At 37.4% G+C, this 26,374-nt stretch overlaps 1 protein-coding gene across 1 annotated transcript in view; it reads left to right on the top strand.

Annotated features, from left to right (window-relative positions):
* Positions 1-15,809: 15,809 nt before the first annotated feature.
* The window catches only part of cdh12a (cadherin 12a), a gene marked incomplete at its 5' end in the record, with an annotated part of 42,688 nt that continues 32,123 nt past the window's right edge, over positions 15,810-26,374 (top strand). Inside the window, 2 exons of the mRNA XM_081373711.1 lie at positions 15,810-16,043; positions 20,515-20,809. Coding sequence (XP_081229837.1) covers positions 15,810-16,043; positions 20,515-20,809 — 529 coding nt within the window. The remainder of the gene's footprint in view (positions 16,044-20,514; positions 20,810-26,374) is intronic.

The raw sequence follows: 26,374 nt of genomic DNA, 5'->3' as shown, positions 1-26,374 counted from the left end.
TGGACATAATGATGACATGAAGATATGTTTTAGAGACAGAAAGCAACAAATATGGTCTAATTTTACTATAAACAAATAACTTTTGGTTTAACTTTCTAGTTAGGGTTTGGACATGCTCACGATAAGTGAGATGTGAGTCAAGAGAGACTCCCAGATACTTATACGTAGATACAATTGAGAGCCTTTGATTAGAAAAGGTAATGGGATTGGATATGCATAGACGTCTCCTAGATGAGTAAAAATACATACATTCTGTTTTATTGATATTAAGTGTTAAATGGTTATCTTGCAGCCAGTTATATAAATGCTGCAGATCTGTGTTAAGTTTGTAATTAATTGTGTCAATGTTTGGGCCAGACAGAACAAATAACAGTGTCATCAGCATATAACAAAGAACTAGAAAAATTAAGCACATAAGGAAGATCATTAATGTACATAAGAAAAAGTAAAGGACCTAAAATGCTGCCCTGTGGAACTCCCATAGAACACACTCGTGGCTGTGATGTTACTGAGCCGATTTTTACAGTCTGAGATCTGTCACTTAAATATGATATAAACACATCTATTGTGGAGGAGGACAAATGAAAAGAAAGAAGTTTAATTAACAAAATTTGATGATTAACTGTATCGAAGGCTTTTCGAAAATCTATTTATATAACTCCGGTAACCTGACCCTTATTTAAAGATGCACGTATCTGCTCAGTAAAAAGCAGCAAAGCCGACATGGTTGACCGCAAGGGTTGAAAGCCGTGCTGGCAATCACTGAGCAGGTTATTGTTTTCAAGGTAATTGATTAGTTGATTTTATAATGTTTTTTCAAGTAACTTGGAAACAGTTGGGAGAATTGCAATTGGGCAGTAGTTAGAGACATTGGTTGGATCATCAGACTTAAAAATCGGGGTGATCTGGGCCGTTTTCCACATGGCAGGAAATACTGATTGCCTATACACAGATTAACTAAATGATGAAAAAGTGGTATAAGAGTACTGGCATCAGTTTTAAGAAAAAGGAGTGGCCAACGAGTTTTTACGACAGTGTTGTCAAATATCGATTCTGAAGCTGTAGGGGGAGCTCTATAGAGAAACCCGTGAGCAAAAAGCGAGAAAACAGAGAAGAAATTGCCAAAACTGCATAGCGCCGCTTTAAGCATAGATGGCTTTAAAACCCATTTAGCTGTATACACACTGATCATTCATCTGTCTTCACCTCAAGCACTTCCTTATGTTTACTTGCTCAAGCTGCATGATGTACTTATGGTTGAGTTGAAATTCTTGTACCATATTGGGTGTTTAAAAAAAAGAGAGAGAGAGAGAAAGAAAAAAAAACCCACTGAAATCCCCTGATTAACAATGATATTCAAGGCAAAATAAATGTAATATTTGTGTTCTCTGCTTGGTACGACTCAGCTCGCTTTACTTTGGCTTGGTTTGCTTTTCCACTGCAGTTTAGTACCACTTCAAAGTGGGTGGGATTATAGGCTGATCATTATATTTGCACCGCCACCTCGTCTACTGACCCCGATACAGCCATTTCTTTTTTCAAGTTGCGTGCGATGGTCGTTTAAAGCAAGTCGTTTAAAAAAGTTGTGCGAACACATGATACTGCAGTGGCTGTTGCTGAATATTTAAATCTAGCGGATTTGGTGTCTCGTGTGGCAAATCCAATGACTCTGGTATTGATTCTCTTTGACCAATCAGTGATCTGCAGTGTGTAGACATCACATTTTAGTATCAGTACAGCTCGTTTGGAACCTCAACCAAGGTGGTACTAAAAAAAGTACCAGGTACTAGGTACTGTATACAGTGGAAAACCCCCCAAAAGTGAGCCATACCGAGCCGTACCATGCAGTGGAAAAGCAGCATAACAAAGTGTCCTGATAAAAAATGACAAGATAAATCAACAAGGTATCGTTCATTTTTGCCCTAAACTTTCTTCACTGCTAAGAACTTTTTATATTTATTTATTTTATTAATATTAATATATAATTAAAATTTAAATGACTTGAATTGAAGGAGAATTTATATTTTTATCAGAGTTTTTGCCATAAACTGCTGCCATTGCATAAAACGATTGTATTTAGGCATGGATATCCTCAAGCTTCCAATGAGTTTCCACACTGAAAACTCATTGGAACGAAGTAGCGCTCCTCATGTATAATAAGCATAAAATGTTATTAAACAAGAACTCTACAGGCAAGAGATCTGTAAAACTTTGTGAACGACATATTGGTTAGTCCAACCAATTGCTTTGTGGATAAGAAGAACAACTGATAACACAAGTGTAATCAAAAATTCATGTATGCACCACCAGGACCTCTGACCTCCACCTTAAAGCCTCCCCCACCCCCATCATAAAGACTTTTAAAAGTCTTTTAAATTGGGTCAACACACATCCAGGGATTCACACATAAGTTAGAGTGAAGTAAGCCAAACACTAGGAAAATTGAATTAGCGATATTTCAAGAATAGGCTATACCAACATTCAACGTTCATGAGCAAGGTGAAAACAAGTCTATGTAACAAAAATCTGCCGGCTCGCTTACTGAAAAACTCTATATTCCTTGAGGGTAACACAGCAAAGCTGACTACACCGACTATGTTTAGCACTAGTGGGACCCACATTAATCTGGCATTTTAAAGGGGGAGGAGATCCAATCTCTGGGAGGGAAGTAACGCCGGACGAGCAGCCTCTGACACCCACAGTATCCCTGTACCGAGAGCATCAGTCCTGAGCGCACATGTGCATTACAGCAGCCAGCTTCAGCTCGCTCTCTCTCTCTCTCTCTCTCTCTCTCTCTCTCTCTCTCTCTCTCTCTCTCTCTCTCTCTCTCTCTCTCTCTCTCTCTCTCTCTCTCTCTCTCTCTCTCTCTCTCTCTCTCTCTCTCTCTCTCTCTCTCTCTCTCTCTCTCTCTCTCTCTCTCTCTCTTCTCTGTCCCCTTGACACTGCAGGGGTGAATACTGAATTCAGCAAGCGCTTTGCTCTCCCCCTCATTCTGTTTTCACAGAGCTCTGCACAATTCTCAGATGAGCGAGGGAGAGACAGTGTAAGAGAAAGAGAGGGCAAGTTAAAGAGAGCCAAAGAGAGAGTGAGAGGGTGAGTGCATTACAGAGAGTGATTGAGGAGAATACCAGAAAGAGAGCGTGTGTGCAAGACCGAAGAGTTTATTGCAATAGCGACTGGAGGTCTGGACTGTGCCGCTTTAATCCTCTGGAGACTTTGTGGGACGTTTGGAAGGTACAAGCACATATTTGTATTTAAACAGCCTGTTTTAAAGTGACCACAAAGATAATTTATTTTAGATTAAATGTGAAGTGAAAGCAAACTCTAGAAATTCCAAAAATGTTATTGCCAATGGGGAGCTCCTGCAGTTGTTGTGCGTTCATCATTTAGAGGTTGTTACTTAAACGAGTACTGAAATGTGGTTCTACCACTTTTTATTATCATTCTGGAATGAGACATCCTGTTAAAGACAAGTGCTCATGTAGATGTGCATAATGTGTGAGTGTTATTGAGATCTAACTGAAGCATGTGATGGGCAGCTTGCGGCCATTAAGCTGTCAGCTCTTGGTAATGCATTGGTGATAGGTAAAAATATTTATCCTAAGTGAGTGCTGTTATGAATAAGAAATGATTTGCGATGAATTTCTTCCCATATTTAAGAATAAACTACTTTATATATGTCGTGGGATAGTTAACCCACAAATGAAAATTCTGTAATCATTTACTCATGTTGTTCTAAATCTGTTTGATTTTCTCTCTGTTCTGCGGAACTAAAAAGATGATACTTTGAAAAATGTGCTTTTTTATCCATAAAATCAAAGCCAATAGGGTCCCCACTGAAGAAATTAACTCATACAGGTTTGGATTGATATGAGTTTGAGTTAATGACTTTTTATTTTTAAGCCTGAACTGTCCCTTTAAGATTTCGCACAGAAATATTGCGTATGGTTCAAAGATGTTCTTCATGAATTTTAACATCAGGCATTTTATCTTCAGAACAACGGGGATGGAAAGCAAATTCGGAATAAAAATGCAGACAATGATCATTGTGCTGTCATACTGTCAGTGCAGAACCTTGTTTCAGGTATCAAACAGAGAAGTTTACTTAACAAATAATGACACTGCACATGCCTGAGGTTAAAAAAGACTGTGCAGACAGATCCCATAAACTAAGTCAACCTGAAATCTTCAGTCATTTCCTGTAAACTACAATTAGAATCACAATGTTCTGCCCAAGCATAAGTATATCTACAGTAAGTCTCATGCCACATAGAACAATGATGGATGAGTCTATGTTTGAAATGGTCCCTAAGATGGACTACACTGTTATTGTGTTTGATTGTTTTGTATTCCTGTGTGTTTGCATAATTACCCCATTGTTTCCATATTAAAAACAGTGGAATGTACATATCTGCATTTGACAAGGAATCCATTCAACATTGATTCGCCGCTAAATTAACACACAATAACATTCTCCATTTCCCAATGGCACAGCTTTCAACATTTCACCTCAGCTGATAATAGTCCATTGTTCATGGTCTTAACGTCAGCTATGTGTGTTCAGACCTTCAAACGGCAGTATATCAGTGTCTAGGTTGCTCTCTTGGGCTTCATCTGGAAGGGCCAATGACTCTGTGAATATGAGATTAGACACAGCGTTTCATTGGATCTCAGACCCAGAGGACAACAGCACAATTAAACACATCTCTTTATTTACCACAGCCTGCATTAATGTGGTGGCTAAATACAGAAAGAGAGACACACCATGAGGAAGAGATGGAGAAAAGAGATATTAAAAATAATTCTTTCTGTATGTTTTAGATACATTTTATAACATCTTATAATTCACTAATATATATACTGTATATATATACTATACTGTATATATATATACCTATTTCAGGTTTTGATACTATATTAAAGCTGGTTTCAAGCCCTTTCCAAATCTGTTTTTATTTCTTTCATCGTTTGTCTGTAACAAAAGTTATAGTTATCTGAAGTCGGCTGATCGCTATGATTTTCAGGAACGGAATTTTGGGAAAAATAGGTTTAATTAAAGGGGTGGTTCGGGATTTTTGACATCGGACCTCATTTTTAAGTCAGCCTGGTTGTTATTCATCAGTGGAGACATTTTTTTTTTTAAATTATCCAGTCCTTATATTTGGATAGTTAGCCGATGCTAGGCTAGCGCGAGTCAATAGGTATATGTTAGCCAGCCATTAAAAACCGTTTTACCCACTCCACAGTGCACCAAACGCAAATCAATTATAACACTAGACTATCGATGTATATGTCCGTTGAGAGAATAATGTTAGAAATCAAACTTACCTTTCATCACATTGCATTAGTTATAATTTGTTCCCTGTAATCATAAGCCTTTGTCTACAGCAGCAGCGGAGTTATATTGATTACCTAGGCAACCGAGTGAGCCGGTCCACACATGATGCAAGAGTACCGGCATTTACCTGCCGCAGGCACACTGTGTTTACTTTTTGCCGCATTACTAACCGGAGCATAGTAAAATTCCGCAGCTGCTGAGAAACTAGTTCCTTTGGGATCATTGAGATGAAAGGTAATGTTTGATTTCTAACATTATTCTCTCAACGGACATATACATCGATAGTCTAGTGTTATAATTGATTTGCGTTTGGTGCACTGTGGAGTGGGTAAAACGGTTTTTAATGGCTGGCTAACATATACCTATTGACTCGCGCTAGCCTAGCATCGGCTAACTATCCAAATATAAGGACTGGATAATTTTTAAAAAAAAAATGTCTCACTGATGAATAACAACCAGGCTGACTTAAAAATGAGGTCCGGTGTCAAAAATCCCAAACCACCCCTTTAAAGGGGGTAATGCTCATTTTCACTCAATCTCCTGTTAATCTTGAGTACCTATAGAGTAGTATTGCATCCTTCAAATCTCCAAAAAGTCTTTAGTTTTATTTTATTCATTAAAGAAAGATAGGCTGTACCGAGTCTTTCCGGAAAAAACCGAGCAGCTGGAGGCAGGCCGTGTGGGCGAAGCTAAAGCTGTGCTTATGCGCCGATAGCTAACAACACACAGAGACATTTGAAGCAGTTTTACTCACCGCCCGGTTCCAACCACGACCGCGAACCTTTATCATTGTGACTGCTCGATCCTTAAGCATTAGACGATCTGCAAATCCGTCGATCTGGGCTTTGTTTATAAAACAATCATCGTCGAAATGCAGGGAACAAACAGTCTTACACACAACTCCGTTGATGATGCTCTGAAAAAACAAACTCCATCCACTGGTCCCTTAACGCTGGGTTCTTTGGGAATCTGTGCAGGGTTGTCTTGCCCTGGCAACCAAAAACACACTTCTTTGGTGACATTGACTTCCAAAAGCCGAGCAGAGTGCTTTGATGGCGAACTGCTTTCGCTCTCTCTCTCTGGTCTACGAGTGCGCGCGCGCCCGCGCTCTTCCGGCAGAAGTGCCCTTAGGACCCATATAAGGAAATTCCGCCCCAACTGACGTCACGCAGACCCATACTCGAAAAAAACTTTCCGAAACTTGTGACAAACAGGAAGGACAATTTTTGGCACAGAAATACTCCTTCAAACGTACAATTAAATTTTTGAAACTTTGTCCATGTTTAGCATGGGAATCCAACTCTTTAACAGTGTAAAAAACTCAGTATGCATGAAATAGCATTTCACCCCCCCTTTAACTGTCACGTCCTGCTAGTTGGACGATTGGTGCTCTTTTTTTATTGCCTTTTTTTTTTCAAATCATATTTTAGTAATCATCATAGATTAGGTATCATTCGAAAGCTTACAAACTCAAAATTCATCCTGTGAAAACCGTTTTGAAATTGGCCGATTGAGAGGTGAGCAAGATCTTTTAAGTGAGCATCTTCAGCCTCTGTTGTTCTCTTGTGCTCCGCTCCGCATCTCACGATAACGTTGGATAAAAAATAAAATAAAAAAAAACTTGCGTGCTGTTAAGTAGTTTACACAGGACTGGCGGGAAATGCACATTGATATACCTTTATTCTGTTATGTGGTTTATTTTGATAGGTGAACTGTCTTTGTAGAGCTATGGGCATTTTTTTTTTTTTTTTTTGCACCTCCGTCGTGCATGTTCTTAAAGAGAAAGACACAGTCTTTTCAGCTTGCCACTATAAGGGCGCTTTCACACTTGGTTCGATTGCCTGTTCCGAACCCGAGTTCGATTGCTCCCCCCTCCCCCTGCCCCCGATGGACTGTGTTCACATTATATTATTTCTATCCGAACCGCGGTACACTTGCGTCATCAGGCTGCAGCTGGAGTAATGGTGTTGCTTGGTAACCGCGAATGAAAAGGCGGCCAAATGGATAGACTTGCTCGGTTGACATTTTTTCTTCTTTTTTTTTTAACCTTTGGTTTTATTTTCAACATAGACATACAGAAACACACTTGCGTCTGTCTGCCGCAAAAATTCTGAAAACGTTTCAAAGACAGTGGGTTGTCCGCCAAAGACACATTATACCTCAACAATAGCGGTTCACTTCCGCGATTTGGTTCGATTGCGTTCATATCAGCAGCGAACCGTACCCGAGTTCACATGAACCGTACCCCAGACCACCTTTTTAAGCGGACTCGAGTACGGTTCGCGGGTGCGCACCCGAGTTCGGAAGACAGCGTTCACATCATCCAAACGAACCGAACTCTGACGTCATTCGAACCCGGGTACGCACCAAAAGTGCTAGTGTGAAAGCGCCCTAAATCGCTTTTTTTCTGCACTTAGCTAGTGAATTTCGCCAAGATATATTCAGAGATGATAGACAAGATGTTATAGAATAATAATTTAATGAAAACCCAATTTTGACAAAAAACTGACATTCGATCTTATTTTTAGACCTTACTGAAAACGTACCAGCGCGACATCCGACGGGTTTTCCCAGATCACATCACATATATTCTTCTATTTACACAGAAGAAAGAAATTCACAGGTTTGGAATGACATGATAGCGAGTAAATGGTGACAGAATTGTCACTTTTTGGGGGTAAACTGTTCCTTTAAGTAGGCTACCAGTTAAGTACGAACTAGGTCTTAGTACCACTCAGTCTTTTACTAGATGTTGGTTGAAATTCGATATCGGCCATGAAACTCAAGATATGATAAATAACTCTACTGTTCCAAACACAACAGAATAAGAAATCATCATGACACTGTGCAGGCTGAATATGGAACAAATAGCTTTCAAGGGTCATGAATGTCTGCTCTTCCAAAACCATGAGGGAATTCCTGCTCAAATCAACCTAAATCATAACCAGGTTGTCAGAACAAACACTTTTTTCAAAAATACACCCATACTGTCCAGTACTGGTGAAATAACCAACAAAAGCCATATTTACAACATATATTGTACTTTAAATAGCAATTTATATAACTACACAAGTAGACATTGTAGTTTATTTTTGTGTTCCCAGATGTGGTGGCCATAATGTCTGACCACAATAAAAAATATAATAGCTATATAAAAGCCACATTATGTGCAAATAACTTATTCACTTCATGTAAATTCACTTTTCAAGATTAAGATTCATGTGAATAAAAACAGAAAACATATAGTCCTAACACATCTTTGTGTATTGTGACACAGAGAAAAAACACTTTCATCTACTGCAAAAACAAAATAACAAAAAGCCATATTTCATATCATAGAAATAAGATATTCATTATCATATGCAGCAGCTAGAAGCTCAGTTAAATAAAAATATTTGTGAGTGTGGGTGCTGAAAATCATTCAGCCTTGGGGAGGAAAGACCACACTGTTCTGGCTAGTACATGATATCAGAGAGAAAAAATAAGTAGCAGCGAGAAGCATTTTTATGGATCGTAAGATTTCACCAATGCATAACTTTTTCTTAAAGTACCCCTATATGCTTTTTTAAAGTTTTTTTTGGAGGTTACAACAGGTTAACATGCATTTGAGATCAAAAAACAATTTAATTTTCTCATAATATATATTGCATTGCAGCATCATCTCTTTTCTCACAGTATGAAACAGTTCGATAAAGGATTCGCTCTCTCTAAACCCCTCCTTTCCAAAAGCCCACCTTTTTCTGATTTGTCAGATGGCAAAGTAGTCTGTTGTGATTGGTCTACCACTGACAGCATGTGTCAGAAATTAAATAATCTGAATTTCAGCTCCAGGACGCTTCCTTAGAACTTGTATACACAGTGATACACAGCATCGGTTTTACCATATCAAGTCCAGCCTGAGTCCTCATTCTATTGAAGTGCATGCAAAATTGACTTGCTTTTGCAGCATAGAAAACAGTGTCTTCTCGACATGCCGACAACACAAACCATACTCTCACAGGCCTCAGATTCAACTACATTGTTTGAGGGCGGGTCAAAGTAGACACTGTTCGCGGGCAGCCAATGAAGATATCCCTTTCTTTTGGGAGACAACTCCATTTATTGTGCACCTTGATCTTAGAAACCTTGCAGACCTTTTACATTCACAAACAGCTTACAAACTACATGAAAGGTAATATCAGAAAAAGTATAATAGGGGCACTTTTATTTATAACTATTTAGATATAGATATCCTGATGTTCACAAAAGTCTCATTGTGAAAAAGGATGGTCATTGTGAATGGATTACAGGCACAATTAAGCAATTTGTGAGGGTTTAAATATCAGTGAAGGCTCACACCGAAGTGAGATGATCAGAAGTATGGCCAAGGTCGAATAATATACTGATCATACAACTCCAGTTTGTAATAAATCATACCTCACCTCCGCATTTACTAATTAACCATGCTAAAATAATGGCATTTATGACATACATAGGTCTATGTTCTTGTTGTGTGTGTGTGTGTGTGTGTGTGTGTGTATATATACAGAGTATTCCTGTGTTATTTGTGGGATTAGTAGTTAGTAATTCACCCTATTAAAAAAAATAAATTCTGTCCAAACAACCTTATTGCATAATCTCATTTTTATCATCCCTATGGGTAAATGTTAATGCAACCTCTTAATATGACAATCACTCATGCAAAAAAGAGAGCAGTAAAGCATGAGAGGGCAGGCATTATCAAAAGAACACCGAGTTCAGAAACCCATGTGCTCTAAAGTCACGAAATGCACAACTTGCATGCACACCCACACATCTATTTTCAAAATGCCCTGAGAATCAAAAGACTTGGCCCTGTGAAGTGCACTTCTAAGTTCTGCTGGGTTAGCCATGTTGTGCCTGCCATGCCCTCTTGTTGAGCACAAATGAAAAAGGGATTTGAATGTTTTCTCAGAGGGGCTACAGTCGGCCAAGGGCAGTTAATACAGGAGGCAACTTATCCAATTTCAGAGAAGGTGTCAGGGCAGAAGGAATTAATAAATCCACAATATGATAAAAAAAAGAAAAAAAAGAAAAAGAAAGAAATAGCCTAGCCATCCATTTCAATCTTGACAGTGAAGCAAAATCAACAACGGCAGATCTTTAAATGTAATTTGACATGTTACACTGATGCCTTCCCTCACAATACACAAATGTGAAGCACCAATACCTTATTCAGGGTAGATGGCATTTTAAATTTAATGGATTCAATATATTGTTTTGTCTTTAGGTTCTAGCTCTTTTCTAATATTTACAACTCATGTTTTCATTTTCTTGTCCACTGGAAATTTGCAGAACTACACATTTGACATTTCTCTGGCTGAATGGTTGATACATAACAGTAATATACTGACTCTTATCTATCTCTCAAAACCTTATTTCCGCTTGTGTTATATAAAATATGCTGTTTACCCTGACTAATGTCTATTACACTTGACTATCATAGTGCTTTGGAGGAAAAATTGCCACTATTCTCCCTCAGACTCATACACTTTGCAGGTTAGTTTACCATTTACTGGGAAAGTATCCTCTGAATGACTTGCAAATAAGAAATACTGTATTGCAACATGAGGCTGTGATATTCTAACCAACACGATTTGTGATTGCTTTTATTCAACAGTTCAATAAACAAGAAATTACGTACATTAACCTACACTAAATTGTAGAGCTTTGTCTATTTCTGTTTTGTTAATGAAAATAGTTCCAAATGAAGTCAAATCACCGTATCCAAGCAACACGGCATTGTGATAGGTGCGCTACAATTCACAAACCTATGCACCAAATATCTTTGCACATCCTTATTTTTTTTATTCATATGCAACGACATCCACGACGATCCAATCACTTCCCGATGTACAAAATCAAGCCCCGTCCTACATTTTTTTTCTTGTTCAAGAAGCCGTCTCACTTAGACAACACTTTACAAAAGGGAAGACAAAACTGTTGTAACTTCCGTTTCATGCCGACTTTAAGCCCAAATGCTAATACAGATATCCTCTCTCTACTGTAGCCTAATCCATGTGTCTAAACTTGTAGGCTTTCAATTGGATGAGCTTTACGGAGCTAACATGATTGGTAATTGGAATCCCCTTTAATCACAGGGGAATTCTCAACTTTACATTGTTAAATAAAGTTTTAAGATTTAATTATATGATTTCCCTCATTTGCATATATGTCTCTGCTCCAAAGAACCGAGGCACAGTGCTTTTAGGCTTTTAAAGCAGTACAGAGAAACATATTTAAGAGTATCATTTCATATATTTACCACTTTCAATGGAGATATACAAGTGTGTGTCTCCCTGTCCTTTCTCTGAAACATCAGTTGGTTGTGTGTATCTAGTTTCTGTGTCCTCAGCCTCTGCTAACAGCCCTCTGTTTCTAACGTGATATGACAGCGCAATTTCAGTGAATCTGCTGGGTGATGCATGCTAGAATGTTGCAAGTTTATTCAGCAACAGACCCAGAGAGTAAAGTTCACTCACATCACGTTACATCACGTCAGCCAGAATACACCAGTTCATTCATTTGCCACAGACTGGCAATAAACTATCATAGTCAACAAAAAAAAAAAAAAAAAAAGTAAAGTTTAAAATAATGAGGGCTTAGTTTTTATTGTGTGATGACCTTTGGACAGGCACTGAAAATGCTCTTTCTGGGTACACTGCACTTGAGGTCTTTGAGCTTGTTAAGTGTTGAGACAATTGCTGAGGTTTCTCCGTTGGGAATAATAAAATTGCTGCAGAGACACAATGTCCTGCCAACCATAAGACATCTCACTACCACGGCACACAAGAGGTCTCCAGGGATTCGTATTGCAATCATTTGCTCTGCTTGGTGGTCTGTCTGGAAATTGATGTTGCACTAGCTTATACTATTTGTTATCCTGCCCTCTTTATCTACATATATATTTTGCATGTTGCAGCATAAAATCACATGTAAATAAATTTCATCTCCCACACTGTCTGACTTATGCATGTTGTAGAAATATTAAATAGGTAACGCTTTAGATTACAACCCGGAAAGTACTGCGCAATTAAGATGAATTTACAGTGTAACTTTTGGTAATAATAGTCTATAAAGTACTTACATGTAAGTATAAGGGAACAATATGTAAAGTTTGGGGAATAACGGGGTAACAACCAGTAGAACAAAACAAGTAATAAAAACTCAGTGAGTGTTTTAGCGCAATTTTCTGACGTCATGGGATGACAACACTAACGCCGCCTTCACACTGGCAGTTGAAATCAGCTCCGATACGGCAGCAAAACGACCGGAAGTCATTCATTTCCTATGGAGATTCGCAGACCGCATGCGAATGGGTCCGAACCAGGTGCGAACGAGTGCGGTGCGAAAAAAATCGTGTCCGTTGGCCATCCGGATGCGTTCAAAAAATTTAACTCTTGCGAAAAGCTACGGACGGTTTCTATCCGAAAATCCCAACGGAAGTTAGCGTTGCTATGGTACTGATAAACAAACCTGGATTCTTAAAGGGGGGGTGAAATGCTATTTCATGCATACTGAGTTTTTTACACTGGTAAAGAGTTGGATTCCCATGCTAAACATGGACAAAGTTTCAAAAACTAAGTTGTACGTTTGAAGGAGTATTTTTGTTCCAAAAATACTCCTTCCGGTTTGTCACAAGTTTCAGAAAGTTTTTTTCGAGTATGGCTCTGTCTTACGTAAGATAGAGCGGAATTTCCTTATATGGGTCCTAAGGGCACTTCTCCGTAAGATCGCGGGCGCGCGCGCGCACTCGTAGAACAGAGCAAGAGAGTGAAAGCAGTTCGCCATCAAAGCGCCCTGCCCGGCTTTTGGGAAGTCAATGTCACCAAAGAAGTGTGTTTTTGGTTGCCAGGGCAAGACAACCCTGCACAGATTCCCAAAGAACCCAGCGTTAAGGCACCCGTGGATGGAGTTTGTTTTCCTGAGCTTAAACGGAGTTGTGTAAGACTGTTGTTCCCTGCATTTCGACGATGATTGTTTTATAAACAAAGCCCAGATCGACGGATTTGCAGATCGTCTAATGCTTAAGGATCGAGCAGTCACACTCACAATGATAAAGGTTCGCGGTCGTGCGTTGGAACGGTGAGTAAAACTGTTGAACAAATGTCTCTGTGTGTTGTTAGCTCGGCGCGTTAGCACATGGTGCGTTCAAGTCATCTCGTATAGATCGTATTTACGAGTTGAACGCACTTGAACGCCACCACAATGTCGTAAATACCAGTGGGGAGCTCGGGATTTTCTCTAAGCTCCGATCTTTACGAGTTGGGGGCGTGTCAGTGTTTAACATGGCGGAATACACAATACGTAAAGGTATTTAGCTGTGATATTGTCAGGCTTTTCTATTTACAGCGCAGTTAGCTATTCGCCAACACAGAATATGATTGTATTATAATATAACAATGCAACATGTAACGATGAGCTGGCAGTGGCTTCATAAATTAATAAAAAACATAAAAATACAAAGTACACCTGATGCACATTTCTTTGTTCTTCATTTTCTAGAACAAGAGTTTAAAAACCTTACTGTATTTTTGTGTAATTAATTAAGAGAAAGTACTCCTCCATCTTGCTCCGACGAAAGTGACTTGAACGCACATGCCTATAAGCACGACTTCCCACCTCGTACGTACGAACTTCCCAGGAGGACTTGAACGCACCAACAGCTAAGCTTCGCCCACACGGCCCGCCCCCAGCCGCTCGTTTTTTTTCAGAAAGACTCGGTACAGCCAATCTTTCAATTAAAAATATAATAAAACAAAAGACTTTTTGGAGATATGAAGGATGCAATATTACTCTATAGGTACTCAAGATTAACAGGAGATTGAGTGAAAATGAGCATTTCACCCCCCCTTTAACTTTTAATAAAATAAATAATGATTTTTTAACGATTAGTTGTCATGTCATTTTTTTTATTTTCATGATGTTTTAACGTTATTAGGGCAGTTAATACAATTAAATAATTCAATATTTAAATATACTCGCTTCCGAGGCTTCCGACCACTGATCTATATAATGAAATATTATGAAATATATATATATATATATATATATATATATATATATATATATATATATATATATATAATGTCATTCTATATAGATCAGTGCTTCCGAAGCTTTTCACCGTTGTGTACGACGTCTGCTGGGGGCGTATTGCGTATTACGGAGCTGATTTCAACTGCCAGTGTGAAGGCGGCGTAAGAGATAGTAAATCTTTTCCTGGATTTATTTTTGTGCTCTAGGTGGTCTGGTTGAGGAGTAGATAGAAGTACAAGTTTGGTGTGCACAGACAGAACAGAAATCATGAGTTAACAATCGCAATTTTGTCCGTTGGAAAATTGCGCTAAAAATTATGCATACTGTAAGTGTTATATAACTAAGGGGTACTTATTCTACTATTATGATATAACAATCTTACATTTGGGAGCAATTTAGCAAGAACAAACTGCATACCTTTTTGTAGACTTTTTTTGTAGACTGCAGACTTTTATTGATTCACTGATTTGAACAACTTTGCTTAATAACTTTAGAGCCAGCGGAAGATTTCCTACTTTGTTTAAAAAGGAGTGCCAAGGTCTTAAAGTGGCCTCATTTTATATCTTTCCTCCAGACACAGTATTGAATTAATTAGCAGAAAATATCTCCATCTGATAAATATCTCCATACAATCAAAATTGTAAAGATATTGGTTGCATTTTCTACAGTGGCCAACTAATATACTTCCTTAATTCTCATAACATTTGGTACAACATTGATGGATAGTCCTCTTGTACATAATTATTCAAGATCTCTCCATTTAGAGGGTGATTAAGAGAAAAGTTGTCTGATTTATGACCCTAAGCATCTGGACTGGCTTGTGCTTCCTGTGACTTAACATCTGTGTTGCCAGGTCAAAAACAACCCTACTATTCAAGTGGGACCACCTCATTTTCAAGACTAATGCACTGAAAATGAGCACAGAATTGCACATCCAGGATACTCCTGGAGGTCTGCCAACAGTTGTTCAACTCTTGCCAAACTCCCTCGTTCTTGCAGTCTCTTTTACACGCTTGTTTCTCAAACCTCCCAGTGCTAAATGTGCTAAACGAACTCGAGTGAGCCAATTTACTCAGATTCCCTGTATTTGTAAAGCCCTTCAAGTGAGATTACATTGTAGCTGAACAGACAAAGATTTACACTGCAAAGATAAACATAACAGACAGTGTGACCTTCTTCTGCTTTCATTGCATGCCAACATGATACCCAGACACTCCCCACAAATCCTCATAATCTCATTGATTTAAAGTTCCGTTGCTTCTTTTCTCTTGCAGGTGGTTAACAAAAATTTCAAGCATCCCAGGAATTCCATGGATGTTAGTTGTTGTGTGCCACCAAGGCTTTGGATTCATCGCTTCTTTACCTTCACCATAAAAGTCACCTGTGTCCGTCTTTGCATCTAAAGGTTGTTCCAATGCTCATGGGGAACTGCCTGCTGCTGTTCCTCTGGTGCCTCTTAGACAAAAGCTTTGTTTCTCCCCTCCACTCTTCATCCCAGAGCAGGATGGGGAAGGAGCAGCACAGGAACCTGATGGCACATAGGAAACATGGCATGATGGGAGTTCACAGAGTCAAGAGAGGATGGGTGTGGAACCAATTCTTTGTTCTGGAGGAATACATGGGATCTGATCCGCAGTATGTCGGAAAGGTAAGAAGAAAAAAATATTCTCAGAGCCGAGGCTTTGGGCCAAGGGTATTGAGAATAGATTGAGAATAAAACTGTGGGGGAGTTCAAAGGCTTGAACTAGAACTCGCTGCTTCTAGTTATTCTTATTCTTCTTTTATCTTCACTTCTATGTTCATGACCAGCTTTTGGTTGCTTGAAAATAAATATTCTCAACTGCATAACATGGTTCATGGTTTGAGCAACCAGATGGCGCAACTGAGATAGAGAAAAAAGTGTCATAAGACACTTCATAATCATCAGATAAAAATCAACATAATGTTGGAGAACTTTTTAGCAATGCATTGAAATTTGCATATTTGTCCGTAAAGTTTACATGAATTTTTACATTCATATGCTGAAACATACAAAATGGATGAACTGACAGAATCTTAAATGTAAACATACACATTTTTATTAATCCTTTATATTATATTTTTATAACCTGTTACATAAATGTAAAAAAAAAAAAAAGAAATGCAACATGGAACATATAAATATTTAGAAATAAATATGTTTTATGAACATAGAAATAAATAGAGGAGAATATACATTAATATATATATAGATCATTGTTTCTAACTGCTGTATGATTGTGTCAACAACTTGGGTCCTCTGTGTGTAATAAGCTAGTGGCAGATGCTTACCATTGTAGCTAGGCAACAACCATATGTAGATTCCACATTCGACTGCTCCAGACACACCGGCGTGCCCGCCATCTTGGAACGGTCAGCATGTTGTCACTCACAGTTAGAAATATAGGCAAATGAGGCATCTATGTATATATGTCTATGGGTACCAACTCTGGAGAAGACAGCAGTTTTAAAGTGTTATTTTAAAATTTACCACCAAGTAACATAATTTTGCAAGAGAAGCGAAGAATGCTAGCTGCTTTCTGAAAGTAATTTATTCAAAGCTGCAGAGTAATGCATTAAACTTTAGTAGGTGTGACTAAAAACATACTTCAACTTCCGTGAGTTAGTAGGCCTATGTATGTTTCATACCAAACTGCAAACTGTACCAGAGTTCACAACACATGAACTGCCCTGACCAAAGCGGTTCACTTCGGAAGTTAAAGGGTTAGTTCACCCAAAAATGAAAATTCTGTCAGTAATTACTCACTCCCATGTTGTTACAACCCTGTAAGACTTTCGTTCATCTTCGGAACACAAATTAAGATATTCTTTATAAAATCTGAGAGCTGGCTCACTCCTTCATAGGCTGCTAATTGCATCTGCTGGCCCAGAAAAGTTAGTAAAGACATTGTTAAAATAGTCCAAGTAACTACACTGGCTCAACCTTGTGAGAATACTTTTTGAGGGCAAAAAAAAAAAAAACACAAAAATAATGACTTATTATTCTTAATATTCTCGTCACTTGATAAACTTAAGGTTGAGCCACTGTAGTCACCTGGACTATTTTAACGATGTCTTTACTATCTTTTCTGGGATGGCATATCGATTACATAGAAGCCTATGAAGGAGTGAGCCAGCTCTCAGATTTCATCAAAAATATCTTAATTTGTGTTCCGAAGATGAACGAAAGTTTTACGGGGTTGGATCAACATGAGGGTGAGTAATTACTGACAGAATTTTCATTTTTGGGTGAACTAACCCTTTAAATTTCAGAAAACTGATTTTACACCAACCAAACAAACTGACAATCTTATGTCTGTGGACATCATCTTTTCTGTTCATGGGTCATCTTCATAAGCAACAAAATTGTTACATTGTCAAACATAAAAATGTGGATGGTATAATCTGAAACCATTTAATTAGTATTCACAGCAAAGGGAGAAGGTTGAAAGGGCTCCTCATTGGATCCCAGGATGAAAATTCAATATCAAGGTCATCTACAAAAGAGGTTGGAATTGAGCACCTTCAGCTTAAATGGGATCAGAGTTAAATTGAATAGTCTGCAGTCAATGCCAGTGCAATCAGTGTGGCCTAACTGAGAGCTGTCTGTGTGGATGTACATCGGGAGACTGGGGCTTGTCACAGGCGTGTTCACAACCACATGCCACCTCTACTTCTGTGGCTGCAACACACTGAAAAACAACTCGCTCTTCGTCACTCAAGATCAGTCAAATGTCATGGAAGAGCCTTGCCTGTAACCTCTGATTTATATAGCCTGAGACAGCAGTAGGAAGAGCTAATAAAGCTTAATTGCAAACAAACATGTTAGCCTGTCACTATAAATAGAGTTTGTTTGCTATTACCTCCTTTAACTTGGGTCACTGGAAGAATATGGCTTACAGGCTACTTATGCATTGCATGGATGATGCACATGTTGACTTCAAATGAGCAAGCTGCTATTTAAAGAGAAATTGTTAACAGTTGTTAATATTTTATAAATCACTGTTATTTTATAATTTTCAACCATGTGAATAAAATTAATTAAGATGAATCAGTCTGTTAAAATGAAACAATGCAATAGAGCCTGTTTGATTATTGCTGTAAAGCTAATTTTGATTCCTGAATAATTGTTGTGAAAATGTAGGTACATTTGTGCAGTTAATTTAGTAGTGTTAGTGTTAGTTATTTCCCAGCACTGATGTGTGACAGAAGTTTAGATTCACTGCCTGACACAGTGCAAACTTCACATTGTAGGTCCCAGTACATTTTCATTAGACCATAAGACTTTAAACTTTGCAATTGTGGCTTCACACCTGCCATAGCTGTAATTATTAGTTGGGGAAGAGAAGACTGTGATCAGAGCTGGCACCATGGGAAATTATAACACATTCCATCACATAATGTTTGAGCTGCTGCCACCACACATGAAATGTTACATTACTGTACATGACAGGAAAAGTTTAATTAGAGCAAGAAAGAAAAGGAATGTGGGGAAAATATTCATTGTCTGCTTTGTGTTTACAAAAGCATTTTGCATTATAGGCTTCTCTCAATGAGTGGGTCAGTCTGAATAAATGGTTGATCATGTAACTTGGTGTGCTAACTGCTGTAACAGTCCGAACAGCCTATTTGCTGGTTGTGGTCAAATAATGTGGTGCAGATCCCAAGAAAGCCTTTAATTGGATTCTAATTTGAATGTTTTGCAGAGTTGCTACAATTATTTTGTGAATAAATTACAATTATTATTGCAGATACACCAACAATTACACTAAAGTGGATTAAGAATCGCAATCTTTTTAATTCTAGCAATCAGAGAATTTCTCAACTCTTGACATTTCTTTATTGCTGACAAATGTACCAATTTACTATATCAAATGTGTCTGCAAGTTTTCTTTTTGTCTTTATTTTTCCATGTGAAGCAAGGAACTTCTTGTTTGCCCTTTGCAGTGAGGATATATTACCCCACTGTCACATTTTCTTTCCAAGTATGACCTTTTCAGTCGAAAATAACTCTTCTTGATAGCCTTGACTTTTTTCTGGGTATTCTTCTGTCAACACTCAGGATTGTCCTTACCTCTAAACACATTTTGTGAGACCATGTACTGTTATACAGCCATTGGCGGTCACCATTTTAGGATAGTGTATTCTTAATGTATTGGCCTCATCAGTATTCATAAAAGATTAGTGATATTGAACTGTAATGAACTATAACTTGACACAGATTAGCTCTTTCAATACTGGGTTGAAGCTCATGGATCATCTACTATCTGCTAATGGGAATCATTTGATGGCCTGTTCCCGATCTAATATACTTTTATTATTAGTTACCCTGCCATGCAGGAACATGGCAGGATTTAGCAGTACAGAGTTCTTCTTCCATTTTGATAATTTTGCATCCTTTCACATTACATCAGTGATTTATTTTTCACTTCAGAGTATTAATTCGATAACTTCAAACTATCCTTCCTATCCAGTCAAAGGATCAAACTATGTTTCGCCAGTTGATAAATTTGGTGTGTCCTTACGCTTCCTCTGAGTTGAAAAGATAACGGTTTCCCTCAACACTCTATTATCTTAGGATCCTTATGTTTTGTAATCTTTTATTTAGTAGTTTTATTTTTTGTTTTTTTATCTTGTCTGAAAAAAGAAAATTCTATAAAACCTCCAGTAAAGCCATTATATTTTCAGCTGAAGAATATCCATGCTGTAATCAATGTTGTTGAGCCGCTAACAGAAAATAAATAATGAAGGTTATCCACATCAATCCTCTTTGGACATGCTCAAACTGTATGAGTAATGATATGCCACCCTCATGTTTGCCAACATGTAGTCACATGATCAGAGATTGAAATAGGATTGGTCTGGTTAGGCCAAATCAGATTTACTGTAAGTAAATGGATTAAAATAAAATTCTCACTGGATATGCTACATTTGTATTTAAAAATGATTATGTCTTGTAACACAAATGTCTCCTACTTTTGTTTGCTGATTTTGTATTTGCATATATTTGCATGTTTACAGTTAAATTATGGTAATTAGAAATAATTTACTCACCAGCTTTTATCCAGTGAGATTTCTCATCGTCTCTTTTCACATTTCAGCTTCACTCTGACCTGGATAAGGGAGATAGTACGGTGAAGTACACTCTCTCAGGTGAAGGAGTTGGCTCTATTTTCACCATTGAGCCGAGCACCGGAGACATCCATGCCTTAAGGAGCCTGGACAGAGAAGAGAAGCCTTATTACACACTGAGAGCACAGGCTGTGGACGTGTTCACGGGCAGACCCTTAGAGCCCGAGTCGGAGTTTATTATCAAAGTCCAGGATATCAATGACAATGAGCCAAAGTTCCTGGAGGGCCCATACTCGGCCAGTGTCCCAGAGCTGTCACCCATCGGTGAGTTTACTTCTCATTATGTCCCAGATGGTTGGGTGTTTGATAAATCCTGGCCTCAAAGCATGTTGCTTTTAAGTACGCCTTGATGTATCTGAACTCTTCTTCTTTATTGTTCACATACATATTCAAGGTCAGTGAAAGATGTTAGACATTAGTCTGTTGCTGCTAGTAATTAACTGCACTGAATGATTTATCCCTGCTGCAAAAACAGCTTAAACCAGCCTAAGGTGGCTAGTAGGTCTCCCAGCCTGGCCAAGCTAGTTAAGCTGGTCTGTTTTGATTGTTTTAGAAGGCTTTTGGGCACTTTTCAGCTGTCCAGGCTGGGAGACCAGCTGGCAGACAACTAATCCCAAATGCTGTTGAACACTGTGTTTCCCCTTAGGAAAACATTCACAATTCTCAATTATTCTGACTATTATATTTCTAAACAACATTCTGAATTGATCACTTTAAAGGCCATTTTTAGATTAGCACCCTACACTGTAAAAATAAAAGGTGCTTGGAGGAACCTTTTGGGGTTCTTCACTTCGCCACACCGGCGGAACCGTCTGTAGATCCTCTAGGCACCCTTTAAAAAGGGGCAGTTCTCTGAGGAACCACACAGGTTTCCTGAGGAACTCTTATATTAGGCACTGTGTGGAACCACTTTGGGTGCCTCCAGGAACCAAATTTCATTTTTTTTTTTTTTTATATTTAATTTCATGTTGTTACTATGGTTATCTTTGACTTCTATTATAATAAACAAATTGAACCAAATACAAAATAAGAATTGTTTATTACATATTTGATATTCATTTTTATACATACACTTCCATGCACATGGGGAAAAAAGCTAACTACAGATTAATATCAATGAATACACAAAAAAATAGTATAATACATAAGCAACATGAATAATCAACCATGTATATACAATAGATAAACAAGAAAAGACATCTCAACAAAATGCATGGAAACACATATGTTCCACTAAATAAATCAATGTAAAAAAATACATTTGAACTAATTAAAAATGTCCATCATACTTAACTTTAAAACATTTGTGTTTCAGTCCGATGGTAAGTCTGACATCACTGTTTCCAAGTCCAAAAGCTCTATCAGATGCCAAAAACAAACAACAGTGCTAATATACACTAATTGTGCTGTAACCTTTATCTCTATACTGAAATCTCTGATGGTTAGTTATTCAGCTATTTTGAATCATAAAATGCAATGTTTAAGTCTGGGATGCCGTGAGACTGGAGACTGTAATGTACACTATGGCTTTTGAAAATCTTAAATGTGTGACTTGAATCAACAGTGTTCATAAATGGTTGTTGAGTATTCTCATGAAACAAGATAGAGGAAGTAGAAGTAGATGCTTCGACCCGAAACAGATTTAAGGTGCAGTAAAATGATCTGTTGTTCTGTGAATGTTCACTGGTGAATTCAGTCATTTCAATATGAATTCACACGATCAGCAATTTCGTTTGTGGTCAAAAATGTCACTATGGGACCAAGTTGGTGTGAGGTACTTAATGAGTTAGAAAAGTGAAAAGGTACAGCATCGTTTTCCGTTTGTTTTTCCTCTTTTCTGGTGGATGGTCCAGGCACTTCAATGATTTTCAGGTCTACAGGAGGATTTTTATTCTTGATCAAACTTGTATTTCAGCTTACCGAGATCCCTGCAAAGTACAAAATTTACTGTTAGTAATGTTATTAAAGTGATAGTTGTGAAATTTAAATAATTTCCTCAGCCTTGTGACGTTCCAAACCTGTTTGACTTTCTGTCTGTGGAACCCAAAAGCAGATCTCAGGCATAATGCAACCCCAGTCACCGATCGCTGACACTGCATGAAACACAAGCAGAAAAAAATTGTGTAAATCATTCATGAAACCATTCTTATGCACACTTGTCTAAGTTCAATTCAATGCAACAATTTATGTAAAAATGGTTAAGCTCCAAAAATGTCCCAGAAAAGATCCTAAAAATAATCAATGAGTTCACAACTCATGTGTTATGGGTTGTGTTGCAAGTCTTCTGAAGCCTAATTGCTTTTTCCTATTTATTTATTTTTTTGTCGAAAAAGACTAAACTTTAAGTTATAATTCAGAGTTAAAATGTCTATAGCATTTTTTGTGAATCAAACCTGTGATATTATTTTTCTGACTAACATGAATGAGATTTGAGATCATGAGAAAAGATTTTCAGAGAGTAACTGATTAAAAAACACAAGTACACAGTCAAACAATACAATTTCACACAGAGAAAGTTCATAGTAATAAAGTACTTGCATGTGGTGCAGGTAACTTACTGTAATTCAATGTTGCCACTGAAATGTTCAGATTATTTTAGAAATGTAATGGTTGTTCTGGGGAAACAAAAGAACAAAGCTGATTATTCACAACATAATATTTATTGACCAGTAAATGGCTTTAAAATGGTATTTGAGAGAATGAGGGCACCTGTAGTAAAGTTAGGCTAAACAAAAACAGACCAAACTATAACCTGTTTTTCTTATTCATAACAAACGCCAAGAATCAGAGAATTTTCTAAATTAGTTAGGCTATATCAGCAATTTGAAGACACAGTTGTAGGGGAGACCGGGGACAGTTGTAACAGGGGATGGTTGCAACATGTCATTTTTCTCCAATCAGAAACAAGCTAGAGTGATGACACTCACACTGAACATGCACAGTTAGACCCTCCTCCCACCAAGAAAACGGTAGACACATTCAACATCTGCTGCTGCATTTATTGAACAAAACTTGTTTTGGAGGTATGAAAGTAATTTTTTTCACTAGATATATTTTTGTCATACTGTCCTGAAATTTTGTATGAATTAATCAAAACTTACTTAGTTTGAATTACTGTTGTGCTGACTTCTAAGTGACATGGTTAGCATGTGTCAAAGTCAGTGTGTCTAGCAGGAATATGATGTTCTGTCATGGCTGATAGGGTCGGGGACGGTTGCAACAAGTTATAAATTGCATGTTTAATAAAAGTTTGTTGCATTGCAAATTGTTCAATTCTTCCTGTCTGACACTAAAATATGGAGAGATTGAATAGCATCTGTAACACCTGCACACTGAATCTATGTAGGCCTATGTTCTACGCATGAACAAACAAAACTCAATAACCGTTATTTGATAAATATGACTAAATAAATAAATAATAGGCTACAATAATATTATTGAAATAAATAATACTATAATATTATAGTAGGCCTAAAACAGTTAATATTTTCAGAATTATATGCTCATTGAGACAAGAAGATTAAGTTAATTAATTAAATTTAAGGTATTTTTAATCATGTTGCAACCGTCCCTGGGTCGGGGTCAGTTGCAACATCTGACTTCTTCCATTCAAATAAATACTGTGAACGATATGTCATATATAATCATCTTTAAATGGTATGGGTAATTAGCAGACAGATGCAAGTTTAATATACAAATTTGGCTGGTCTAGTCCAAATAGTCTCTGAGTAATTGAGAGAAATGCAAAAAGTGTTGCAACTGTCCCCGGTCTCCCCTACAAAATATGTTGAATTGAATGACTAAATCAATCTAAGACAATAAGTCAATCATTTCCATTTGTTCATTAGATCAACGTAGTTAGCATCGCGGGTAAAACCTTCATACCAGATACTGTGCAATAAACGAGTGGTAAACACTGTAAAAACGTAGTAATGTATAATAAATTTACTTTATATATATGTGTGTTTAAATATATAGTGAGTAGACTCTGTATTTATATTTATTTGGCGAGTTTACAAACCTTGTAATGGAGAGCCGAATAAACGGCGGAAGCTTTGATGAGAGGAGCCGTTACTTTCCTGATGACGATCAGCTGAGCTTTGTTGCGCGCGAGCAGCGCGAGGATCACTGAAGCGACGACAGCAGAGGAATAGCAGCAGTTTCGTGACAGAATAATACTTTTCTCCTCCTGCTTCTTCTTCTTTATATAATATTATTATTATTTAGTGTTGTTGTTTAAGGTTTAAATGACTTAATAAAATAGGCCTATACTAAATATATGTAAGCTACCCAAGTGAAAAAGACTATAGTTACTGTTAAATGTATTAAAAATGCATTAAAGTATATTTGTATTGTAGGTCTACTAAAAACACACTCAAGTACATTTTTAATACATTTAATAGTACATCTTTTTCACCTGGGTATGTATACTGAATCAAACTTGCCTAATAATAATAATAATAAAAATGCATTAAAGTAGGCTATATTTGTATTGTAGGTCTACTAAAAACACACTCAAGTACATTTTTAATACATTTAATAGTACGTCTTTTTCACCTGGGTATGTATACTGAATCAAACTTAAGTAGCCTATAATAATAATAATAATAATAATAGGATAATAATAATAGAATAATAATCTAATTCGGGCCTCACTGAACCATTGGGTTCCTCCAGATGCTGGCTTTAACATAAGAGATCTTCCAGGAACCACTTAAATGTTAAAAGATCTTCCAATAACCCTTTTATCGCATTCAAGTTCCTCTATTTTCCCCCAAAGCACTTCGAGGTCTCATGGTAATGAAAAGGTGACTCCAGAACCTCTGAAGTAAATGCAAAGTGCTTAAAGGATCCCATAAGTTCCAGCAAGAACCTCAAAGATTGTCAATGCTCCTCCAGTAACCCTACTATAGGAAAAAGAGCTTTGAGGCACCAACATTACATTTTGAAGTTCCTTGAGTATCCAACAGGATACTTGAGGCTCCTTTAGTTTTTACAGTGTAGTTCAATAGATGAACATCTATGCAGCCTATACTCACATTTTTTTTTTTAATAGTGTACATTTGCAAGAAAAGATATGATTTGTTTAGTTAAAAAAGTATGACAAATAAGCAATGTATAGGCTACTGCTTTAAATTTGTTATGAAAAAGAAGTAGCAACACACCTGTGTTACAAATGGGTGAGGACTTGGCTCTATCAATTAATTGTTGATTTGAAATCAAAAGAATGCAAGCTTACAGTCAATTGTGAAGGGTTGGGGTTTAAGTGAACTAAATGATTGGAGAAGTCTGGTATACATCACCAGAGAATTGTTTTTTCCTGAGGGTCGAGTTATGACATTTTGCTTAAACATTACGAGGTCACAACATATTCATGATGGATGAACAATATACATGCATTTATCAAATATATTTTGTGATTTTTTTTTAAACCAACTTAATATCATAAAACATTAAATGCAACATTTGGACTACAAATGCAAAGAATGAGAGCAAATGCCTTTCTGTGTGCTATGTCATTCTTCTGCTCTTCATATATATTCATATTTACATCATAGTGGAACCTAATGTGAAGTACAAATGTATATTAAAGATATAAAACCTACCATTATTTATCTTTGTATACTGCTTTTAATAAATGTTGTTCTGAAGCAGCTTTACAAAGTATACCGCTTTACAACTTCCAGTGAGCAAGCCATAAGCGACACTGACAAGGAAAAACTCTCTGAGATATTTAAGCTGATGTGGAAGAAACCCTTGGAGGATCCAAGACTTAGCAAGGAGTCCTTTCTCCTCTGGCTGACACATGATTAAACAAATTGAGACAAA

The sequence above is a fragment of the Scardinius erythrophthalmus genome (genome assembly GCF_964197995.2).
Source record: "Scardinius erythrophthalmus genome assembly, chromosome: 9".
NCBI lineage: Eukaryota > Metazoa > Chordata > Actinopteri > Cypriniformes > Leuciscidae > Scardinius > Scardinius erythrophthalmus.
Note: the sequence above shows the minus strand (reverse complement) of the source record. Positions and strands in the feature narration are given on the sequence as shown.